The 23,976-nt window shown below is 38.9% G+C and overlaps 1 protein-coding gene across 3 annotated transcripts in view; it reads right to left on the reverse strand.

The window, feature by feature from the left end:
• LOC128893196 (protein kinase C, brain isozyme-like) overlaps nucleotides 1-23,687 on the reverse strand; it is a 33,185-nt gene extending 9,498 nt beyond the window's left edge. Inside the window, exons 1-4 of one of the 3 annotated variants that reach the window (XM_054154014.1) lie at nucleotides 23,661-23,687; nucleotides 23,489-23,571; nucleotides 8,990-9,098; nucleotides 1,877-2,005 (exon numbers count right to left, since the gene is read on the reverse strand). In XM_054154014.1, the coding sequence (XP_054009989.1) occupies nucleotides 1,877-2,005; nucleotides 8,990-9,098 (238 nt within the window). In that variant the 5' untranslated portion in view covers nucleotides 23,489-23,571; nucleotides 23,661-23,687. Of the gene's footprint in view, nucleotides 1-1,876; nucleotides 2,006-8,989; nucleotides 9,099-17,542; nucleotides 19,074-23,488; nucleotides 23,572-23,660 lie in introns of those variants that run through there. The other 2 variants (XM_054154017.1, XM_054154016.1) reach the window with 2 other exon arrangements.
• Nucleotides 23,688-23,976: the final 289 nt, after the last annotated feature.

Consider the following 23,976-nt stretch of genomic DNA (forward strand, 5'->3'; position numbering starts at 1 on the left):
CGGCCGCTCCAACGGTCTACGCGCGCTCTGATTGGTCGGGGTTTTCGCTTAATATCTCCTTAACGAAGCCCCATCCGACATTTTTGCAAAGGAAATTGTTGTTCAGAATCGTCTCAGCTACCCCCCATTTCCGGCTCCTCCCCGACTTTTGGGACACTCTGTATAATAAAATATGATAAAGTATTGATGGTACATCATCGCATATAATAATATAGTACGTGATATAAGCGTTTATATAAATATCGTACATTGTTCTACTGTATTACATTACATCGTATCTTCGTATTTTCTCAGACTCGAGAAACTTGTTAACATTTCTACCGTTCCGCGTTACTTGGACGTAACGATCGCATCAAAGTTGGCGAGTCGCGTAACGAGCACGGCGTGGTAAAGTTTCGAGCGAAGCCTGCCGGCGTAGCATTATTACGAAAATGCAATAACAACCTAAACACGTCGTCTACGAGCCCGGGACCGCGATTTATTTATAGGCCAGGATAATACATTCTCCCGTCCCATACGTACGTGTATATATGTGCATATAGGGTTTCAAGTTTATCAGGCGTGCACGGGTACGAAACGCGTTTATAGTTCGTAAACGGATTTAGTTTCTCTCACGCGCTTTCCCGGCGATGATTGTTATTAAAAATATCCGAGGCATCGATTTATCGACGTTTCCGCCGTGAAACGGTATTCCCCGACAGGACCTCGAGATCTTTTTTATTATTAGACGGTTATTATCAACCGAATCGTGTTTACTTCAAGGTCGACACGATAAACGAGGTCGTCAATTACTCGGGTCACGCGTTTTTCGCTTTGGTAAATAAATGTTACGACGAACCACAAAATATCATAATGCTGTATCATCATATATCGGCATAGCTCGTAATCTATCACTAAATGTTACCATATATTAACGTCAGTGATAGGCAAAATCCTAGGTTTCGAACAGCTTTTGAACATTTTCCAGAGATAGAAACGAGACAAACGCATTGGCAAACTTCAGATTTTTCGAAGCCTTGGGTTTTGCCCATCTCTGATTAACGTACACCATCATACATCATCAAATGTCATCACCGCCATATTTTATTTCACGATCAGAGATACGGTGGGTGTAGAAAGTATTCGTACACCGATCAATTTCCAAAAAAAAAACTATGTAAAATTGTAATTTATTCACTTATTTTTTATAAACAACGACATTCTACATATTCTCATTTATGTGAGTTACGAAATTAACAAGAAAGAAACAATTAATCGATAGAAATATTGAAACAATAAGTATTCGCACAACTGTTTAATTTTTAAAACTTCGTTAAAAAAAAAAAAAGAAATTTACATTAATTTACAAGTATATAATACTTCCTTCGTGGGATTTCCGTTTTGATTTTATAATTATTGCAACTCTTCTAAGCATTAAATTATCTAAATTATTAGTTACTCGAAGTGGAATCTTTTTCCATTCCTCTATTGGAGCCATTTTTAAAAGTACTTTACTGGAAATTTGATGTTTTCTAATTCGCACGGAGCAATAAACTAATGTGTTTACATTACAAACTTTACTGTAAATGGTTCGTCATAAGAATCGTCCAAATACTTATTGCTTCTATACTTTTACCCACTTTTCGCATTTTTTTATTAATTTCCTAAATTACATTAACTAGTAAATGTTTTTTGGACTATATCTATCTTAGAGACTTCCGAGAATACGTAAAATATCCTTGATTACAAAAAAAAAAGAAGTTAAGAAACTACAATTTCACAGAAAAGTTTTTTGGGTAATTGATCGGTGTACGAATACAGTCTACACGTACTGTACATTTCAATCGAAAGGAAATCAGTCAATGATTCTCAATGGAATGAACATGAGTGGGCTTACCTTCGACGGTGAGCTTGCTTCCGGAACAGGAGATGTGCAATTCTATTCGACCACGTCTCTCCGTGTGGTCGCAGCCGCATAGATTCGGGACGCTCTCCTCGCATCGTTTGTGTACGTTCATGTCGCATGCTACGTCATTAGATCAGGATCGATTATCATCGTCGTCTCGACGTTCGCCCGGCGTTCAGCGTTTAGCAGCCAGACAGGCAGCCTTATTTAGCTGCCACTTTTCTCTTTCAATGTCATGTATCGAGCAGCGGGGGTGGGTGCAAGACAGGCGCGGTACTTTACGCATTTTCGTTCGTTTATCGAAACCGCAGCTGCCGAGAGACCGTCGCGTTCCATCGTTCGATACCGATTCTTTTGCAAACGAATCATTCCGAAACAACGTTTCCAATTAAACATGAATTCGATGGAATTTATAATGAACTAATTACATTTATATCGATTCAATTATATCTATAATGACTCGCGCGTACTTGTGTATCGATTTAATTAAATTTATATTAAACTCGATTGCTATCAATTAGGTTGTACCAATTAGCATATATCTTTTGGGCGTTTTGAGAATAAAGTCGAGACAAACTCTGGCTGCTGCAGTCGGAAGTGCATACGCGCGAGACTGAAAACGAATAACCGGTCGAAAACCATGCTTCGGCGTGTCAAGGGTTCGTGCTTAAATCACAGAACAATGAAATTTGCCAAAATTAGGGAAACGTCGACCATTCGAGGGAGCTGTTCGCTCGAAAAAACGTCTCATGGTCAGAACTACGATACTTGTGTTATTCCTAAAAATAGAAAAATTTGATCGGTCGACGATGCTTCCTTAATTTTCACACAGGGGCCCTGCAAGCTGCCCAACCAAAGATTATGGTGACAGACTGCGAATATTATGCAATCGTGAAACATGCTAATATGACGAATGTAACATGTAGAATATATTTCACAAATTAAGATAATAGTATTAATATTTCGTAGGTGTGTATAATCTAGATTCGTTTGGTATATGTTTTTCGTAATAAAATACACCATAACTGCATAAACTCCGCAGGTTGTTTGATGATATTTGGAGAGTTGAATCTATAGGTCAAACGATGACTTCTAAAATGGAAAGACCATCTAGTTATGGAGCAAAAGCCAATCCCATTGATAGCCTTTAAGACATTTGTCACAATGAGTTTTTAAGATTAACCCCTTCCCGTACCATTTAACTCGACGAAACTAGGGCCGGAAACTGATGTTTATGTTTGACCCGACTATTTGTTTACGAGTCTGGATCGTGATGTTTATGTTTGGACCACAATCTTCATCGCGAGTTAGACTCGTCAAAGTACGACAAGGGGTTAAGAATTACATATACATATTAGAAACCATTGTCCATTCCCTCCCAAAACTTTAATAAAAATTAACGTAACTCTAGACGCTCTTATTCCAAACCTCAATTGTTCATGAACAAAAGAACAATCTATCGTAACGAAATATTCCGTAGAATGTCATTATTCGACCCCGAAATTGACCCTTCCAAATATCATCGAAATCTTTTAAGAGGAGCTTCCTGGGGGCCTCCAATTGTTAATCACGAAAGATGGACTACATGGCGATGCAATTATAACAAACTACGACCAATGATCGTCGAACGAAATTTGTAATCGATTGAAAATCACCAGGAAATTATAAAATATATAATCTGACCGTGCGTACGGGGAACACAGCTATAAGAAGTGAAGAAAGAGTATTGCGAAAAGGGGGTACCATCGAACAGTGACTCCCAGGCACGCGACTGTATATACATATACACGCGCGCACACACACGCGCGCGCGCGCGCACACACACACACACACACGTACACATACTAACAATCAAATCTAACGTTGCAGATGATACGAATAATTCGTCGCACGCAGGTAACGGTAAACTTGTAAACAGTGTGCAATTAAAAAGTTCGGTTAACGGGCAAAGGGGGTCGTGGCGGTGGTAGAAAAAGTTTAATCGCCAAACGAGTGGAGAGCGGATCTACGTGTACGATAATCATTACCAGCATGCACGGCACAACAATCACTTTTATTACATGTACAAATTCTAAACTGTACATCGCTGGGAACGTGTATTATACACAACGTTAAAGAAACAAGAGAAATACATTGTATATATATATGTGCATCTACACGTATATACGGCGAATGTAATATGACTTCTATATATATATGTATATATATATATATATATATATAGATATCTATAGGTGTGTCTGTGTGTGTGTGTTATATTTAAGAGCGCGAACTGCAGCGAATGCATACACTAGCTAGCGAATGTACGCGTTTCACTAAGGATTTTAACGAAAACTAATTGAAATCTAATCAATACCTGACTCACTAGGAAATGTATACATTGACCAAGTTCACGCTTTCATTGTAACGTGCGAGGGGCTGAGAATCAAAGTCTGGCGTTCATTCGAATAAAAATCGATTGCTAAACGAGCAAATGATTTTGCGAGCGATGTGAAAACAATTTACGGGTGCAATTGTTTACGAACGAGTGCTACCAAAACGGGCGCCGCTTATTCGTCACATTTATTCATCCCTGAGATCTTTGGCGTAACCCGGGAAATCTTCTTGGAATATTCATTCGTTATTCGAAAGAAAATTTGGTCAAATTTTGCTAAATAATCACGATTAGTGTAAAATAAAAAAATAAAAAACGGTCTAAAAATCTGAGCTACATCCTTACCTCGCACGTGAACAAGAAGGAATGGGAAATCGTGGCGAGCTCAATTTCTTATTTTTATCGTAGCGATACTAATATGTTATTGCGTTGTGATTTTCGGCCCCCCCCCCCCCCCCTCGTGTATGCGGAAAAGGATATAGGGCTCCTGGTTGTGCAGTAGAATATGACAATAGCAACGGTGAGTAATAAGCGGGGAGCGAATAGGCGAGAAAACGAAGTGACAACAATAGAGGGGGAGTAGTGAGTAACCTTTCTCCTTCGAAACGTGGTTTGCAGCGTTTACCCATTCACCGGCGACCATCGAACCAAACAACGAGCTAGCGTTTTCTCCCACAAAATGGCAAGCCAACGACTAAGTAGCAAGATCTATTCTCAATCGAAGGTAAAATCGCACCGACTTTTATTCGTCGATCGAAATGATATGCATATTGATTTTGTAACGTATACGAACTTATATGAAATTGTACAAAATGTTTACATATATTTTATATGTTTCATATAATTTCATATAAAATGTTAATTACGTTAAAAGAATATGTATATATATATATATATATATATATATATATATATATATATATATATGTATATACATATATATATGTATATACATATTCTTTTATACATATATACATATATACATTTTATACATATATACATATATACATTTTATACATACTCTTTTATACATATATATATATTTTATACAATATATATAATTTTATATCAAATGAAATATTAGGTTGTCCGAAAAGTTTCTTTCGCTTTATTAATAAGTAATACATGCACGATAGTTTGTTTTATGTTACATTACTGAATTGTGCACGATTCATTTTGCTCCATTACTGCTACAACATGAATATCTATGAAATTCGATTGTTTATTTATATAAACACGATCACGTAAAATAATTGAGTGCAACTCGCGAAAGAAACTTTCGTAACAACCTGATAGTTACGTAAGTCCTTGTACACATTTTCCACAACTGCGTGAAATTGCTAACATAGTCGATCAAACGAGAATATAATTTAAAAAAAGCTATCGAAAACTAAGAGTACTCGTGAATTTTACCTCGAGAGGTGAAACAATAGACGGCGGAAAAGTGCATAGCAAAGCGAAAGAAGAGAAAAGAGGTATACAGTGGCACCCTCGTAACAACAGGGGAAACTTTTAATATACGTTCTCTCGATCCATAAAAAGAATTCGATGCGATTATATCATCGACCGAATAGTCTTGCCACGCACAGTAAGGGAAAGGGAACGTGTGCAAGAAATGTAGTAAAAAATTGCAGAGGTGTACGTGGGCACTTCAGGGGCTCGCGTCGATGAAACGACGTCGTTGGAATCCCTTTTAGTTCGTCGGAGGATAACGTACCTTGCCGTCGGTGTTGAAGGTGATTTCCGTTATCGCGCGTGTGCGTACGTTGTTTCGCGCGAAGTCCGTAATAACGTGAATTGTTGAGAGGAAAGTAAAGAGATTCGGGAGGGTCGTTTGGAACGTTCCGAAGAAGATGGAACGCTTGAAAAGAATCGAGTGGCTTGGTAGAGTTCCAACGAAATAGTAAACCTGGTGACATGAGATCCTTTGATCGTTCTTGGTGACTGGCCCACTCTTCAGTGAACGAACTGCTCAGATTCTTCTTTTTTTTTTTTAGATGTAGAGGTATGAAGGATGTATCAGGCAAAGTTTGATGGTTTTTAGGCATCCTATGGTTTCTAATTAACTATTACTTCTGTTGATTCTTGTTTTATTGGAAAGTGTGCTAGGTTAATCAATGATTTACCCTCAGGGGCTGTAGCTATATTCGATTATAGCTACAGTATGGATTTAGCAATCCCGAGGTACCCGAGCTACATAGAAAGGCCAGTTGGCACCCAACTGGCTACTACACGCAATGGGTTGATGAGCCTTTTCTAACCAATACTTTCTTTCTCGTATTAAAAAGCTATTTTTAAGTTTAATTGCCGCAGAATTACTAGCAGAGTGTTGTCATTCCATATCGATTTGCGCGACTTGTTGCGTCTAGGTTGGATATTTCAGAAGGTTAACGTCGCTCCGTCGTGCGATCAGTAAGTGACACTGCGCAATTGTGTCGCGCAATCATCGAGTATCGTAAGGTGCGTGTTCACGAGATATTAACTCGCGATTTTATTTTGTCGTGACAGTGAATGCGGCAATTGTAACCATGAGAATTGATAGTCGCGTTGTCACGATGTTTTAATTAGTGTTACGACTCGGATAGTTAGAAAGCCGACGAGGCTTCGTTTCTGCCGACATTTTTATGGGAATGTTACGAGCCGTGCACGATGAAAACTACGTAATATCGTCGAATGAAAATAAGAAATATTTGAAATAATTTATTCGATACAGTTTGAAAATGAAAATAATTTTATTTCGAAAACGATCGCAAGTGTAAAGATATCAATTAAATTCCTCCGCGATATGCGTGCCCAGAAGGTATCTCGTTAGCGAATCACTCGTCCCTACGAAGAACTCATGTCACCAGGTGTATAGTTACCAAGACAAAGTTGCATGCTCTGTCTTGAATTGCTGACAGAGTTGAATCGCAATCGTTTCGTCGGCTGAAAGCGTTTTCTTCGAGATCAGCAGCTGGAAGAGTGCGCAGACAGCAACGCCCGCGCAAGACGAAGGGATGAAGGATGAGACAGGGAGGAAAAGCTCCAATCGTGGGATGTCTTTCTTTCGAGTGCAGCAGGGTGAACGATTACGAACTTAGAAGGTTGTACAATGCCGACGGAGAAGATCAAAGAAGAAGAACAAAACGACCAGGGAAAACGCGAAACGTCTTGCACGATAAGCAGCTCGCCTTTCTCCGGTTGGAAACGCGCGATGTCGCCTAACCACCGATTAAATGCCGCATAACTCGACTTTATTCGAGAATGAAACCTCTCAGCGAGGAACGAGTCATGATTCTCGGCTCGAAACCCCATAAAGTCCTCTTTATAGCCGCCTGGTGGACGCATTCCTACCGATTACGGGACATGGGCGTTACTTCCAATGGTCGATTTAGTCGATGAATGTTGCAACTCGAGGAACAGCGTTGATAGTCGTTCGTAAGGTGTTTAGCGAGGTTAGGGACGTTTTGAATGTGGGACGATGGTCGAAAACGGCTACTTTGGTACTCGTCGAGAAAGGAAGCGTTTTACTTGGCTAAACGTAGATTTTTAAGCAAGCTCGCACTAGGAAGTTGAGTTTAAAGATTTGTTTTGAACACTGGAACACGTTGATCGCATACGGAACACGTAGTTAGACAGAGGAAAGAATTCCAAATCAAAAAGTCCTGAGCGTTTTTTCTACACAAACTCTCCTTTATTTGTTATGAATTTTTTAATGATGACCAATCAACGCATGCCTATCGTGGAAAGACAAGTAGACAGTAGAGCGGAATGAGTCCTCCAATACCCCACCCTTCTCAAGATAGGCGCACGCTGATTGGTGAACATTCAATAATTTGTAACCAATAAAGAGAATTCGGATCGAAAAATGCCACAGGACTTTTCGATTTTTCGATTGGATTGCGTACGTCATACGCAATCATTCTGTGATGGCCTGTATATAATGCTTTATTTTTCTATACTAACTACTTTTGCACTATTTTCTAATTTTCCATTTGAAAACATTTTTCCTTTACGAGTACCAAGTATATTCAAACCGTTGTTTTCTCGTAGGAAACTTAACTGCTCGCGCACGACTAGATCGAATCTAACCACCCGTGCAAATTTCACAGCTCCTTTAAAATGGCGAATCAAACATTTAAAGGCCGGCAAAACTTTACGTTCGTCGCAAAATTCATTCTTTCCGTGCCTAAACAGCAGCTGGAAGTTTCCCCGTTCACGGGCTAAGTTTGCCAAGGGATATGGCTGGACTTACGCATGAACGCGTTTCCCAATCTCTGCTTTACTGCAGCTAATTACGTGGAACTAAGGAGTATCGGAAAATCGTTCGGTGTTCACGAAAGCATCGGGGCATGACGAGCATAAAATTGAAGAACGGTCGGGGCTAGTACTGGGGTTGCGCGTCTCGTGGATCGCGTTCGCGAAATGGTCTCGGGTCTACCTGGATTCGAGACGGACACTGTTCGATCTCTTCAACGTCTGGACGTGAAAAATGTCAACGAGAAAATGTCAAAAAAAAAAAAAAAAAAAAAAAAAAAAACACGTAGAAATCGAGGAATTCGTTAAATAGTTGCGCGCTCTCGAATCCAAACTGACCAGCGCGAGCTACCTACTCCGATGAAGCTACGTGAAGGTAATCGCGTGCGAGATATCTAGCCGTTTTGGTGAAGAGATGTATTGCGAATTGAGTTTTTTTGTTTGTATGTCTTTTTTTTTTAATTTCTTTTTTTTTTTTAATATTTGTTAACTACCTGAACACTTAAGTCCCTGATGCGCGATACCGTGAAGCATCGAGCCGCAGTGGTCGCAGAAGGTCGGCGTCAGGTACGTGAAAACCTCCCATTTGTGTGCGGTGCTCATCTGGGAACAAGAAACAGGGGCCCAGGGAAGCCCGGTCCTTCATTGTGGTGTGATCCTATGACAAAGATCGAGGGAGAGAAAGAGAGACAGACAGAGAGAGAGAGAGAGAGAGAGAGAGAGAGAGAGAAAAATGGCGATACGCCGATCGATATGCAATGAGTACTCTCCTTCGTTTTGCGCGACACGTTTCGGTAGCTCCGACGAAAGCGAGCTAGTTTATTTTTTGTTTTCGATAACTCGACACCGCGATTACGATGCGTATGCGTCCTGTTACGCTTGCGACGTGGATCGAAGACAGACGGTCAAGTCGGTGCACGCAGAGATCGAGAAGAACCGATCCCAAGAATGACGGAACCGCAGCCTCGACTTCCGTTCACCAGCGAGACATGGACTAAGGCGCGTACTATCTCCTTTCCGTCGACTAAACTGTTTAGTGAATTTATTAATTTATTAATTTAAAGGGATTCTAGTCCTAGGAATAGTTTTATGGCGAGGCTGATCAACTTGGGTGTAATGAAAATTGAGCCTGTTATTTTGTTCAGTATATCTTTATGAAAGCGTTGTAGATAGATTTTGCTAGTGTTTCCCTGATGAAGATTTCGTTAAGATAGAATGAAAAACACGATCAAGTTTATTTTTAAGCATCGTTAACAATATGTTGGTTGTTGAATGCAGAAGTAGTCTAACAAGTATACTATTCCCCATGATCTATATCGCGTCGACTGTACTGTCCCGCAACGGAAAGTTGTTACCATGCGCCCAATCTCGATCCGAAACGATCGACGATGGTTAGAAAGCGAAAGGACACCAGTGAAAGGAAATACGTGGGGGGCAGGAACAAGAACGAAATTCTTTGGCAAATTGCTTTTGGACGGCTTCCTCCGGCCGGGAATCGCAATTATTTCCGTTTAAGCAGCTCGCCCAACGAATCGTGTCCGGGGGTAAATGTCAGAGACGTTTCTCAAGAATAAAAAGGTGTTCCAGTTGGTCGGGTTGAACGGAAGGAAATAATCTTCTCCCGCGGAGCAAATCCGTTTGCCCCGCGTCGAAGGACCAAGACAGCGTGGCATCGTTACGCCGGTCGCCTCCGAAGAGCACGGCGTCGTTTTCTCGTACGCCTATGGAGTCGCTCTCGTATCTTGTAATTGAATTCGATACTCGGCCGGTCTCGAGACTCTTTCTTGAGGTTCCTTTTTGTCGACGCACAACGGGAGGAACGAAAAGAAAGCGAGTCGGCGCGATAGAGAGAGGCAGAGGCCGAGGAAAAGGAGACTCTAACGCGCTCCTTGCCTCTCAATTTTCCAGCCTTTTCTCCCAGGTCCGCGGACTCGAGCGTTTAATTAATTTCTACCGCACTCTTTTTACAACCCGATGCGCCCTCGCCATCCCCGCCGCGCGCGACCTCACTGTCCGCTCCGCCTCTCTCTACGCCAACGCTCGCGGCGTCGCCGTAAGGTGTTCCATCTCGGCGTCCTGCGGCCCTAACTTTTCTTCCACGCGACGGAACTATTACCGCGACCGCGTCTCCGTGGTTCTGGCTCGTTCGCGTGGCGCCTGATGAAACAGACGCGGGGGACGAAGACAATCTTTTGACGGACGAGTCTCTCGTCTCTTGCTCCCCCGGGGACTCGTGATTCGCGCTTGACGACTCGCGTTGGAACGCATAGGGAAAATTCCCGGAAAATTGAAACGAAATCGAGGCCTTGATGTTTGTTTATCTTGAGAGTGGTAACGTATTAGGCGTAGAAATTAATTCTGTGCCCTTACATTTAAGCATTCATAAGTTTAGCTTCAGGAGAAATATTTAATCGTCATTTTGTTATTGTACAGGATGTTTCACAAGTGTACTTGATAAAATTACAGTAATCGTAGAAGAATAACGATAAGTACAATTTGATGGCTAATAAAGTTCGTGTAGATGCATTGCAAAGACCATCGGGTCAAGACTTGAGGTTGAAACTATATCTGTTTAAACGAGAATTAAAAATAATTAAATATAGAGGAACAGAATTAATTTCTGCATCGGAAGAATCTTGTCGACCGATTAATAATACTTTCTTTGGAATACAACGATAAACACGCAAAAATCTATATTCGATATAGGTCTCGATTAATGGTTCTTTGTTGAATGAATAAATGTAAACAGAACTGAGTATAATTTTGTTTAAATTATCCGGGGATAACTGTTTGCCAAACAATATAGTCAAAAAAATTATTCAAAAAGTCCATTAAAATAAAAAAGAAGATAAGAATGATCTTGCACTCAAAATGATTATTCTTTTGAAAAGTATCACAAAATATAGAATCATTCTTTTTCGATGATACATCAAGTTTCACTGACACGATAACAAAATTTGTTCCCTTTCGATACAAATGTATAATATCAATACATTCTATCAGTACGACTGCAGTAAATATTAAAAATGAAGAATACATTTACAAGACGGTATATTTGTAGACTTTTGACCGTATTTTTAGACAAAATTCCCTATGCTGTCGTTCGGATCTCGGATGAGCGGATAAAACTGTCTACGAGAGAAAAAAAATTGCTCGTGCGAAATTTTATAGTCGACTAAGCATACGAATATGCCCTTCAACCAATTTCTACTTGCCACGCGTTAATTGGTAGCCCTCAAAATAGAAAAAAAGTTACATTAGAAAATTACATACCTGCCCGTTATCGACCCTATAATAATAATAGGTGATTCAAAAATCTCAATAAGAATGACTTCTTTATTTTACAGAGCTAACAATCGACCTATGATAAATCCAAATCGATTTAAGGATACTTTTCATATGCTTATGTGCCTATACCAGTGTTTCTCAAACGTCAAACCTCCTCAACCCCCTCCCCTCTCTCTATCTATCTATCTTTGAGGAACGAAGTATTTTGGAGGACCGTTTACAGTGGAATTATACACATTAATTAATTTCATGATATATTACACTTTTAAATACGATAGGTTCGATGCTTCCAACTACATTCTTTACTGTAAATATTTACATGAACAAACTCTATACATGTATTATTATCATTATAAATATATACATGTGTAAAGTTTATTCGTGTACATAGTTGTAGTGAAAAATTTATTTGGAACTATTAAACCTATCATTTAATCTAGCCAAATTTCTGTAATAAATATAGAGTATACCAATACTTATGGAACTGACTCTATATATATGTTTATATTTATCAGTTGCGAGTTTACTCTGGCTATACCCGCTATAATACACTAATTAACTACTTATTGTCCTAGCAACTCGTCATGGACATCTCAGAGGACTGGGGGGCCACCGTTTGAGAAACATTGGTCTGCACCATTTATAAAGTGTCGCGCGGGACTTAAACGGGTAGATCTTGAAACACTTGTAAAGCGTCGGTTTACTTACTTACGCGAATGAGAACGCGTCGGAATGATCGCACGCGTGCGCTGCAGAACCGGTTGCGGTGACACTTGACCAGAGATGGACAAAATTCTTATCTAGACGAAAGTTTCGAGTAACAACTAAGGTGTAAGCATAATTAGGTGAATATTTAGTGTAAGACTGTGGATTTTATGCATTTATGGTACAAAGTAACATAGTAAATACATGCTAAACGTAACTAAAAGGTATGTGCGCTTATGCAAAATGAAATAACAATATTATTATATAAACTGTAGAATATATATTCAACATACGTTATGTATATTTTTTGTATGTTTTTCGTACAACTGCACGTCATAAATGCATAAAATCTTTAATCCAGTAATAATTCAAAGTTTGAGACTGACAAACAGTTATCGTTATTTTGTACTCGCGAGTTTTTTTTTTTTTATTCTTACTTTTTCACGACTACAAATTTACTTCTACGGTCGAACGAACATCGCGATTAAACTGATCGATGATACAATGGTTTCATTCTCTACGTAGAATTCGGTGACAATTTTGCCCATCTCCGTACTCGACATAAAGTAAACAAAAATTGTAAGTGCCGTGCAGGACATATTCGACGATAAACACGTAGAAGCGGTGGGAACACAGATTATTAACACGGACAAATCGTACAAAGAAAGCAGAAGAGCTATTTACAATTCGGAAGGGTCGACAGACGAACGCTTCCTGCTTTTGAAGCCTTTCCTTGCTATCCTCTAATCTAGTCGGTATCTTCGTGCTTTTATCAGCTAAATCCTGTGTCTATCAAAAATATATTCCTTCGAAGTTCGTTACGTACAGAGCCTTTAACGCTTTGCGCAGTAAATTTCACACGATAAACATGATCAAATGGTATATAGGATGTAAAAATATCAAGGCCAGGCGAAAATTAACGACCGTACTATTTCGGTAAGAAATTCAGAACTTACAGGAGCATACTATATAAAACTGGCTGAAACATGACGTAAGTGTACACGATGTAACAAAATTAATGATCACGACTCTCAGGGATAGATGTACACATTCGAATCGGTAGATATTAATTTCTTGACACCGTTTGCGTCGTGTACTGCTCAAAGGGTTAACAGGCGCCCCATGTGTTCGACTGAATATTTTTTTTAAACGCTCTGCTACGTTCATTCTTGTCGTGAAATTTTGGTGACCGTTGAGACGGCATCGTGAAAAATAAACGGAAAGAGAATCAAGCTTCGTCATCCAGAGGCCAAGCTAGTAGGTACTCGTGTATGTATGTACACAGTTGCGCGACACACCAACGAAAAATATGTTTTGTGCACACACGGTATATAGAAGGTGAAATAGAAACAGAGGTCAGTTGTACGAGTAGGACAACGTCTCACGCGCACAGAAGCAAACTCCAGAGAAGAGACAAAGAATGGAGAAAGTGATGATAAGAAATAAACGAGACGCGTCCAAGCGATGGACATTCGACGACAAATATTCCACTGTCCTTCGGAATACATGAAAATTTATTTTCGAATACTGAATATAGCGTATACGTATTTTTTAAACGTTCCTTAATGGACATCCTGGTGAGCATATTTTTCTCTCAAGGAGAAGAGAAAAGTTAATTACAAAAAAATATGGTTTAGTCTCGGTGCTATTACAATTAATGCTTGCCGGTTGAAGAAGCAAAGTCAAAAAAGAAAAACGGAGAAGCTCTGTGATTGAAAGAGTTCTTAAATTAATTTCTCATCTTTTTACCGCTGGGAAATAAAAATCATGCGATAGAAATTGGAAACGGTTGGCAACGACGGATTTCCATCGCTAGACTCGTCAACGCTGTTTCAAGGGAGGAGAAAAGGGAGGAGGGCTCAAGAGAGATCAAGTTTATTCCGTTTTCTCAGAAATGAGTTAGGCGACGTTTCTTTTTTTTTTTTTTTTTAACGCTGCGTGAAAACTTATTTCAATGTTTCTTAACCTGTTTAACTTTGAAATTGGTTAAAAGATAATTCTTAACCTCTATAAACCCCAGCTGTGCATTCGATGCCACAGAGGACTTCGAATTTATTTTCCAATATAGTTACTTTCTTAGAATGCAAAATACCACATATCCACGAAGTGAATTCTTTTTAAGAGTTTTTCGTCACAATAGCGATATCTGACTTATCTTTAAAGTGACTAGATTATTAATAACGTATTTACTGCAATTTTTCGTGAAAATTTACCAAAGTGAAGTGAAATTACATCCGAAAATGTTAAATAAATATACAAAGCTTGTCCTAACATTAAAATAAGTTTGATTAATAACAATTTTTACTCGAGATTAGTTCTAGTAATTTGAAAACTTATATAGAACAAATATTAACAGATTTCACAGAGTACGGCGGTTAAGAATCATTGACACTGACCTATTCAGTCGAGAAACCCATGATACGCAATTGTAAACAAAACGTTCGTCCAATTCCGACTTGAACTTGCTCCTCCCCCTGGTTCTCTGTCCCAGTCATCGTCCCTTTCTCATTTTCTTCCTTCACCTTCGGAAGAAGTATGTAAACAGATGCACGTTCCTGTGTGAACATAGAAATTGTGCGTGTGTGTGTGGTCTCCGTCTCTATGCATGTCAACAATGCGTAAGTATATCGATATACACACGAAAAATATGTGCACACGCATTGGTAGACACAACCAGCGACCTCTGTTCAACAGTGAACGAGGATCAGAGCGAGAAAGCCTCTCACGGACCATGTATACATATGTACTCGATGCAAGCACCATCACAGGAATGTGTTGCAGTAAACGAAAGAACAAGAAGAATCGCATTTCGATCGCTCTCCTCTTGTATTCCCAGCAAAAGCGACATTTTCTGTCGCTGGTGTTACCGGTGAGAGACGATCCGATAACTTTTATGGCGCCCAGGCGAAACTCGAAAGTACAATGGAGGTTAGACTCTCGACGGGATGGACTTTAACCCTTTGCGCTCGTGGGAGCACTCAGACGCGTTTATCCCTACTGGTACAGTTTCAGAACTGAGAGTTGGCTTACATTTCGACTCACTTCTACACGTGTTTAATATTTCTTTTTTACACGTTCTACAAGATTTACATCGTCGTTTTTTACATTTCGAGAAGAGAAATATTCTTTATTAGATGTGTTACGAACACGAAGACTGTATAAGGAGTTCCAACTGTGTAGTGTAAAAGTGTTATCGAAATCCCAAGCTTTAAGTTATGAATATTTCTACCACTCGCGGCGCTAGACTACGATATACATATATATATATATATGTCATATGTGTACGTATTATTATATATATATATACAGGGTGGTCCATATATATATATATATAATATATGATATATATACAGGGTGGTCCGCCTAAGTAAAGCCACCTAAATATCTCCTCTAATTGTGGAGGTACAAAAAATATTTTGTATGCTATTTGAATGGTTTGAAAAAACCATTCTATTACGAAAGATTTCTTTTTTCTAGGGTAATTTTTTTTGGAGTTTCGCTCGGTACAATCGAACAGCTTGCCTTAAACACTGATCACTTTTACCATAATCTGACGAACTGTTTGAAAATGATCAGATTTCTGCGGTGTCAGAAGTCATTTGTAGCGTAAACGTGTTTATTTACTCTTACAGATTCCCGAACGACGTCTTCGTCTGTAAAGTCTCGACAGGCAACAATTTTTCGTTACCATTTAATTTTTGAACTCAAAGGTCATTTCAAGGTCATGTAATGTACACATATCTGAACGTATCTTTGCATCAGCTACACGATGCGATAAAAAAAATTAAACATTTATACGCGAAAAGACATCGATAACCTTGTAAATTCCGAAAAAAATTAACCTAGAAAAAAGAAACCCTTGAATATAAATGAATCTGGAATAGAATGGTTTTTTCAAACCATTCAAACAGCATAACAAATATTTTTTTGTACCCTCACAATTAGAGGAGATATTTAGGTGGACCACCCTGTATATGATAATACATACACATATGACATATATACAGGGTGTCCCAAAAATATTGTAACACATTGAAAGAGGTGGTTCGGGAGGTGATTTGAAACAACTTTTTCCTTAGCGAAAATGTTGTCCGAGGCTCCGTTGAGGAGATATTAACAAAAAACCCCGACCAATCAGAGCGCGCGTATACCGTTGGAGCGCCCGCGGGAGCGAAGGCTACGAGCTAAGCGGCCGCGCCCAATGTCCTTCGATGCACGTCGAGTCGCTTGTTCGCGCACAAGCGCGACCGCTCAGCGCGTAGCCTTCGCTACCGCGGCCGTTCCAACGGCATACGCGCACTCTGATTGGTCGACGTTTTCTGTTAATATCTCCTCAACGGAGCCTCGGACAACATTTTCGCTAAGGAAAAAGTTGTTTCAAATCACCTCCCGAACCACCTCTTTCAATGTGTTACAATATTTTTGGGACACCCTGTATATCGTAGTCTAGCGCCGCGAGTGGTAGAAATATTCATAACTTAAAGCTCGGGATTTTGATAACAGTTTTCTAGTAACTTTCGTATGGAGTTGGATCTCCTTATACAGTCTTCATGGTTACGAATCAAGCTTGTTTCGGGATGAATAATTCATGGCCGAAAACAGTTATAACAAAATTGGACGGGAATAAATCGAGAAAAAGCGCAACGGGTCCATTGTCATTTTCGATCGTACTTTCGAGATTTTCACGTGCATCCAGTTGTCGCTCTCGTGAGCGTGAGAAATTTAAACGTTCGCGAGAGAGGCAAGCTTCGCGAAAGAGATATTTACATAGAGTTGGGTTGGAGGAAAAATAGTAGAGAAATATTTAAGAAGAAGGAGTACACGTATTAGAAGAACACGAAGAAGATTAGAAGTACAAAACGAAGATAAAGCAACACCACGAACAAACGTTGGGCCAAAGAAAACAAAATTGTACGATTAACAATATGTGCGACAGTGTCTGTGTGTCCTTTTTTTATTTTCTTTCATTTCGTGTGGTCTGTGTGCGTGTGACTGGTTGCGTGTCCTCGTTTTTTTTTTTCGTTTTCTTTGCTGGTTTTTTTTTAATATGATACCTTGGCACTTCATGCCCTGGTGGATGACACCATAGAGAAGACTACCGCAGTGATCACAGAACGTAGGGCTGTTGTAGGTGTTTTGCTTGAAGTGATGTTTCGTCCGGGTGTCCTGCGTTATTACACCATTACACCGTGCACACACACGCAGACTCTCGGATTATGGCGCGAGGAATCGTGATTAGGATATCGTGGATGGAGGGTCCTGATCGCAAGGGACGAGTTTCCCCGATAGACGTGCGAAACGATCGATCAAAGTCGCGAATCGATCCGCTTGTAAACAAGGGCTGAAACTACTCGTCGAATAAAGTATACTCAAGAATTCAACGAGTAAAGTAATTATGTTTATGCGATTAAACGATTCCTATATTTGATTAGGTTGGCGCAAAAATATTTTTTTTTTTTTTTTTTTTTTTTTTAATAAAATGTACGTTAAGGAAAACACAAAATATTTATTATGAAATTTGTTGGACCAATCTAATATTCTAATTTCTATAGTTCATATTTCATATTTATACTGCTACTCGTTTCGATGGATACGGGACTTCATCAAATTATTAATTTTATTAATTGGTTCGCAATGCCTGTTTGTAATTACCAGAAACCTGATAATTCTAGGTTGTTTACGTAAATTAATCAAATTATCCCCTCGTGCGTGTTCGTAACTTTTTGGACAAATGGCGCGCGTTAAAGGTTGAAAGTTTGATCCGAGTTAGAGACGGATCGTGCCGGAAACAGACTCGATGACTGAAACCAAACGACCAAGTTTCGCGATTCGACGGGACGTGAAGCCACGAAACGAATCCCCGGTCCCATTAGGCTTTCAGAGGTAGCATCATCCGCTTTCAAAGTCTGCAAGTGCCAACTCGATTACTGTCCACTCCCCCTTCAGCTCGTTAGTTGCAACCGCTGCGTTGTGGGTAATTGAACGTGTCCGTCAACCGACACCCAAGCGCGCCAATTTTCGAAACCGGAGAACGGCAAAGCAGGGTGAAAAATAACACTGTAACTATGGAATGCAAAAGCTGTTTGCACCCCAACATAAACTCATTACTTTTGTTCTCCACTCTAACTGGAAATTTGATATAATCTATTTTCGACAATAGCAGTGGAACTTTTTCAGTCTGAACTCTCTAATATGAACTAGATTTACAGTGTGTGTAGAAAGTATTCGTACACTGATCAATTTCCAAAAAAACTATGTAACATTGTAATTGTTTAACTTATGTCGGAACTACTTTCAAAGATGTTTATTTTTCGACTCGAACAATCCATCTGACTCGTTCTTTTTCGGCGTCCGTACACGTATCCTCAAACACACACATTCTCACACCTATCACTCTGTACATTAGCCAATCATTCGTGCTTGTCACCTGTCTGAGTTTCTTCGGACTCACCCTGTATACTTATAAGTATATAATACTTCATTCGTGGGATTTCTTTTTGATTTTATAATTATTGCAACTCCTGTAAGCGTTAAATTAACTAAATTATTAGTTACTCGAAGTGGAATCTTCAATTCCCTCTATTAGAGCCATTTTTAATCTGTTTACGTTACAAACTCTACTCTAAATGATTCGTCATAAGAATCATACAAATACTTATTGCTTCTATACTTTTATCCACTTTTCGCATTTTTTTTTATATTAATTTCCCAAATTATATTAACTATTAAATGTTGTTTGGACTATATCTATCTTAGAGACTTCCGAGAATACGTAAAATATCCTTGATTACAAAAAAAAAGAAGTTAAGAAACTACAATTTCACAGAAAAGTTTTTTGGGAAATTGATCGATGTACGAATACATTCTACACCCACTGTATTTAAAAAGAAATGGTTAAACAAATTCTTGTTGAAATTGAGGTTATTATATTTATTATTTGTATGCTTTTGTGTCTTATCCGCCGCAAAATTGACTCGAGTTCAGCGTACAAATAGATGTTTTTCCAATGAAATTTCGCGGAATTAACCGGAATTGGAAGCGCCGTCAATGACCGAAGCTAAAACTAGTCGATTCGCGCCGTTATCGTGGAAATCGTAGCGATCAGAATGGCAGGGAACGCGGGGGTTCGTGGATACCGAGACAGAGTCATCTTCGAAGCACAGAAGCATAAGGAGATCAGCACCAAGGCCAAGGAAGATTAGGCTAGGACATTGATCGTTTTAGTCGGTATTCCCAGAGGTAAATAAAAACGAATTTCCTCCCGCGGTGATGTTGGTAGGAACGTTCGCGACTCGTCGAGTTTTCGATTGCAGACGTCGAGTGGCGCACTCGATCGGAAGAATTCGACCAATAGTTGATCGTCGCGCGAACACCACTCGTCGAGTCGAGAGCGTTGCTCCAGTTTGAACGATTTCGGCCAACGAATCGCCTCGTATTCGTCCGCATATAATTATTCCGTGGTGGAAGCGTGGTTAAACGAAGCGCAGAAAACGCTTAGGCCAATCGTGCGCGGTGCGAGAAAACGTGGAAAAATATATAGCTCTTAGCCCCGGGGGTCCTTTCCTCTGTTCGCTCCAGCCGAGGATTTTACTCGTCGTTTATCTCGTTACGCCCTTATTTCCAGGCTTTAACGACTCGTTAGCTCGTTACCTTCTCTTATTTCGTGTTTCGGGTTTCCTTGGTATTAACCTGTGTACCTGGCTGCACCGAATATCGCTTTTCCATCGTTAACGTAACGATATTTGATCGTGGAAACCGAGCGCGAAAATAAAATAGATTCGCGGCTCTGGTTGATTCGACGTCTCGTTGTTGGTTTGGAAAAGTCGTCTCGAATTTTGTTGAGAATTTTTATTTTATATCGGGAATAGTTGTAGAGTGTCAGTGTTTTTGCACATAATAGTAAACATTTTAAACTAGGAAAACAAATTTTTGTTATTTGATTTTAATAAGTTTTATCGGTGTTATCTTTGTCCCTTTCTTCACGACAAGTTGATATTGGATCATCCGAAGGCAAAAATATGGTTTTGTTGCTATCGTTCGAACTAGAATCAAACACCTCTGATCGATGAAAAACAAAATGCCGGGCAGTTGAATCTATTCGACACATTTTTTGAACTTTGGTCATTGGAAAATGTCCATTAAATATGTATACTTATAATGTGTATATATATATATATATATATATATATATATATATATATATATATGTATACTTATAATGTATATGTACATAATATATGTATATGTATATGTATACATAGAATGTATATGTATATGTACATATGTATATGTATACATAGATGTATACATACATATAATGTATATCAATGTATACTTATAATTCTAATCCTAGTTATTTTAATGAAAGAAATGATAAAGAATGAACAAAAACAATTTTATTTATTAGTTTAACATGCCTACTATGTATCGAACCACTGACATGAATTATTTGTTGTGTGAAATAAAAATTCTTAAACAAAATCTATTTGACTAGCTCCGATTTAATATTTCTGGTTCTGATGTTTACTCTTAGGTACAAAAAGGTTGCTCGTAGTTTAGCTAGTAATAAACCGACATCTAGTCGGTTGTCTCTATTCTAGACAAGCTGTTAAACAATCTAATATACAACGAGTGTTGATTTCATCTTCTGTTAACGGCGTCAATGTTCATATTTAGATCACTTGGTGATGTTACAATAGCGTCTTGCACAAATGCAAGTCTTGCGCATGAGCTAGTTACATGGACGTGTGTGTATTAATTTATATAGACGCTCGTATAATATACCGGGTGAACAACGTAACTTGATCGTCTTGATTATTTCCAATACTACTGGGCCGATTCAATTGAATTTCATTTTTAAGCTTCGTTATGTTTCCCAAAATGATTACATGCTTTCATAGCTAATTAAACTTGTAACTTTAATTCTTGTATCTGTAGATTCTCTAAAGATGACTCGAAAATAAAAAGTCGAGACGTTATAATAAATACGTTCTGTTAATATTCTTAAAATTTCTAAGATTCTCGAGATTAAACAAAATCTCCTTCGATGTTTAGGAATTCGAAATATTTCAAAATTATTTTTTAAATAATTCGATTGGCATATTGTTGGAAAGTTTTGAGAATAATCGAGGAGCGATCGGTGTAATGTACACGATATGACGGTGTACGTGTTAACCTTTTCGGTACGTGACGGCCGAATGCAAATGTTGCGCAATAATTTCGAACATATGTTTGATAGTTCAGTACTCTGAGTGAGTATAATTTGTTTTCAATCAAACAAACAAGTAGCTTAACATAGATAAGCCATTCAATTAGTTTTATCTTGAACAAATTTTAATATATTTATTTGTTCTCGAGTTTCGATAACGAACGTAGAATTCTTTGCTACTTTATCTTCACCGCTTTTAAATTAGAAATCGCCATAACGTTTTGAAGAAGTGTCCCGATTTTTCTGATGGCGAGTGTACTTGTGATTTCACCTTGTATCATTTCGAAGAACAGTTTCACAACTATTTCAAGTAATTATTTCGAATAATATCACTTCAACAGTGATGACAGGTACAAAAATAATATCGAACTAAAATAACATATTATTTGAAATAATGTTTCAAATAACGTTATTTCGTAAGCCCGGTCGACGATCGACCTGTCTTCGTTTTGTGGTTGTCGACCAAAGTCGACGATCGTACCGAAGAGGTTAATCGTGCCGATTCTAAAACCGTCGATAAATCGAAGATTCATCGAATCGATCCCGGTAACGTAAATAATATACTTGGTGGCGGGTTTGGTCGACGGAGAGTGGCCTCGATATCGATTCAGTCAGCGACCTTCCTTAACCATTTAACGCCTGTTCGCAGCAAGCTACCGATACTCTCCTCGTACGTGAATATACATATACCTTCCCAGTGCATATTTCATACGCGTGTTTAGCGCTCGCGTCGCTAATTAACGCGCATTTAGTCGACATCGCTCGCGAAGAAGGATGCTTTCTGCTGTCTCGCTCTAGGGCGACGTAACGCAATAATCACCAAGGAAACCCAACCGCTGGCAGCTGACAGTGTTGGACGAACTCTAATCGAACAAACGATTCACGATTAATGATCGACGACTGGCAATTAACACTTTAACGATCAGTAGCAGCTGGACACTTTAGGTGTAGAATTTAATTCTGTGCCTTTATCGTCAATCATTTATGACTCTAGCTTAAGTAAAAATGTTTAATCGTTATCTTGTTATTGTATTAGATGCAGACATTAATTGTACGCCTTTATATTTAATCATTTATAACTATAAATTCCAGTGTTCAAAATGGTAGATCCATGTCGAATCGGGCACTTCAAATTTTCAAATACCGATGTCAGATCGTTCAAGATCAATCCTTTGCGTAAAATGAAATTAAACAATTTCGCCATTTTGTCTCAGTCAACTGACTTTTAACCGCTTGCATCTTTTACGTCAACCTGTACAATGAATTCAATCGTCGATCATCGCGAGTGAATAATTTTAGTGTATTTAGCGTTAGTCTAGCGATCAATTAACGTCATTTACGATTAATTCCAACAATCAAATTCGAGATAAATATTCATAGCCATGTCGATAAAAATACTATACTGGATAGATCCGTCATACAATCTGCAACTACTAAATACATTTTCAATTGCATCGCAGGATCGATTAATTAGTCAAGTAAAAATAGCCAAGTAACCAACTCTGTCAGCCAGTTTTAATTTTTATCACCCAAAACCCGCTTCTAATTATTCACATACCGAACATTACACGAAAGAAGAAGGGATACGCGAGCTAATCGAGTCAAGTTCTTCCTTCCCGCGAATAAAATGGATATTAGAGAACGATGTCCTTGGCTTCGAACGAAAGAGTGAAAGGCGCGATAAAATTGCGCCGAGAAAGAAGAATAATAAACAAAAAGAATCGTGTGTAACGGTATATATATGTATATATATATATATATAGATATGTAAATATTGTACGTCGATACTCACATCCGAGTCGGCTCCTTTGTCAGCTCCAGGGCAAGTGAAGGTCACGTATTCGTGACATCGCTTGTGAACCACGAAGCTACAAACTGAAACACAAGCAAAACGTGGCCAAAGTTCTTTCGAGTGCTCGCTTTCGAGCTAAGTGGTCGTCGATCAGGTGGTCGATCTGTCTTACCTTGGCATTGGTATCCCTGTTTTCCGAAGCCCCTGAAACAAACATACACCGATTAATTCTCAGAAATAATCTGTACACGAATACTACAACTCACAACGAAAAGATGTCACGGAACATATTTTCAAACTTGTGTATTTACGACGTGAATTTAAAAAAATTTATTTATCCGTCTTATTTATCCATGTTGCAATTCGTGAGTTTGAATGAACGAAAGACGGATGTATTAGACGTAGAAATTAATTCCGTGCCTTTGCGTTCGATCATTTATAATTTATTTATTATCCTTAAATTAAGAAACGATTGAATGTATAGGCAC

Source organism: Hylaeus anthracinus, unplaced genomic scaffold, assembly GCF_026225885.1.
Source record: "Hylaeus anthracinus isolate JK02 unplaced genomic scaffold, UHH_iyHylAnth1.0_haploid 26368, whole genome shotgun sequence".
NCBI lineage: Eukaryota > Metazoa > Arthropoda > Insecta > Hymenoptera > Colletidae > Hylaeus > Hylaeus anthracinus.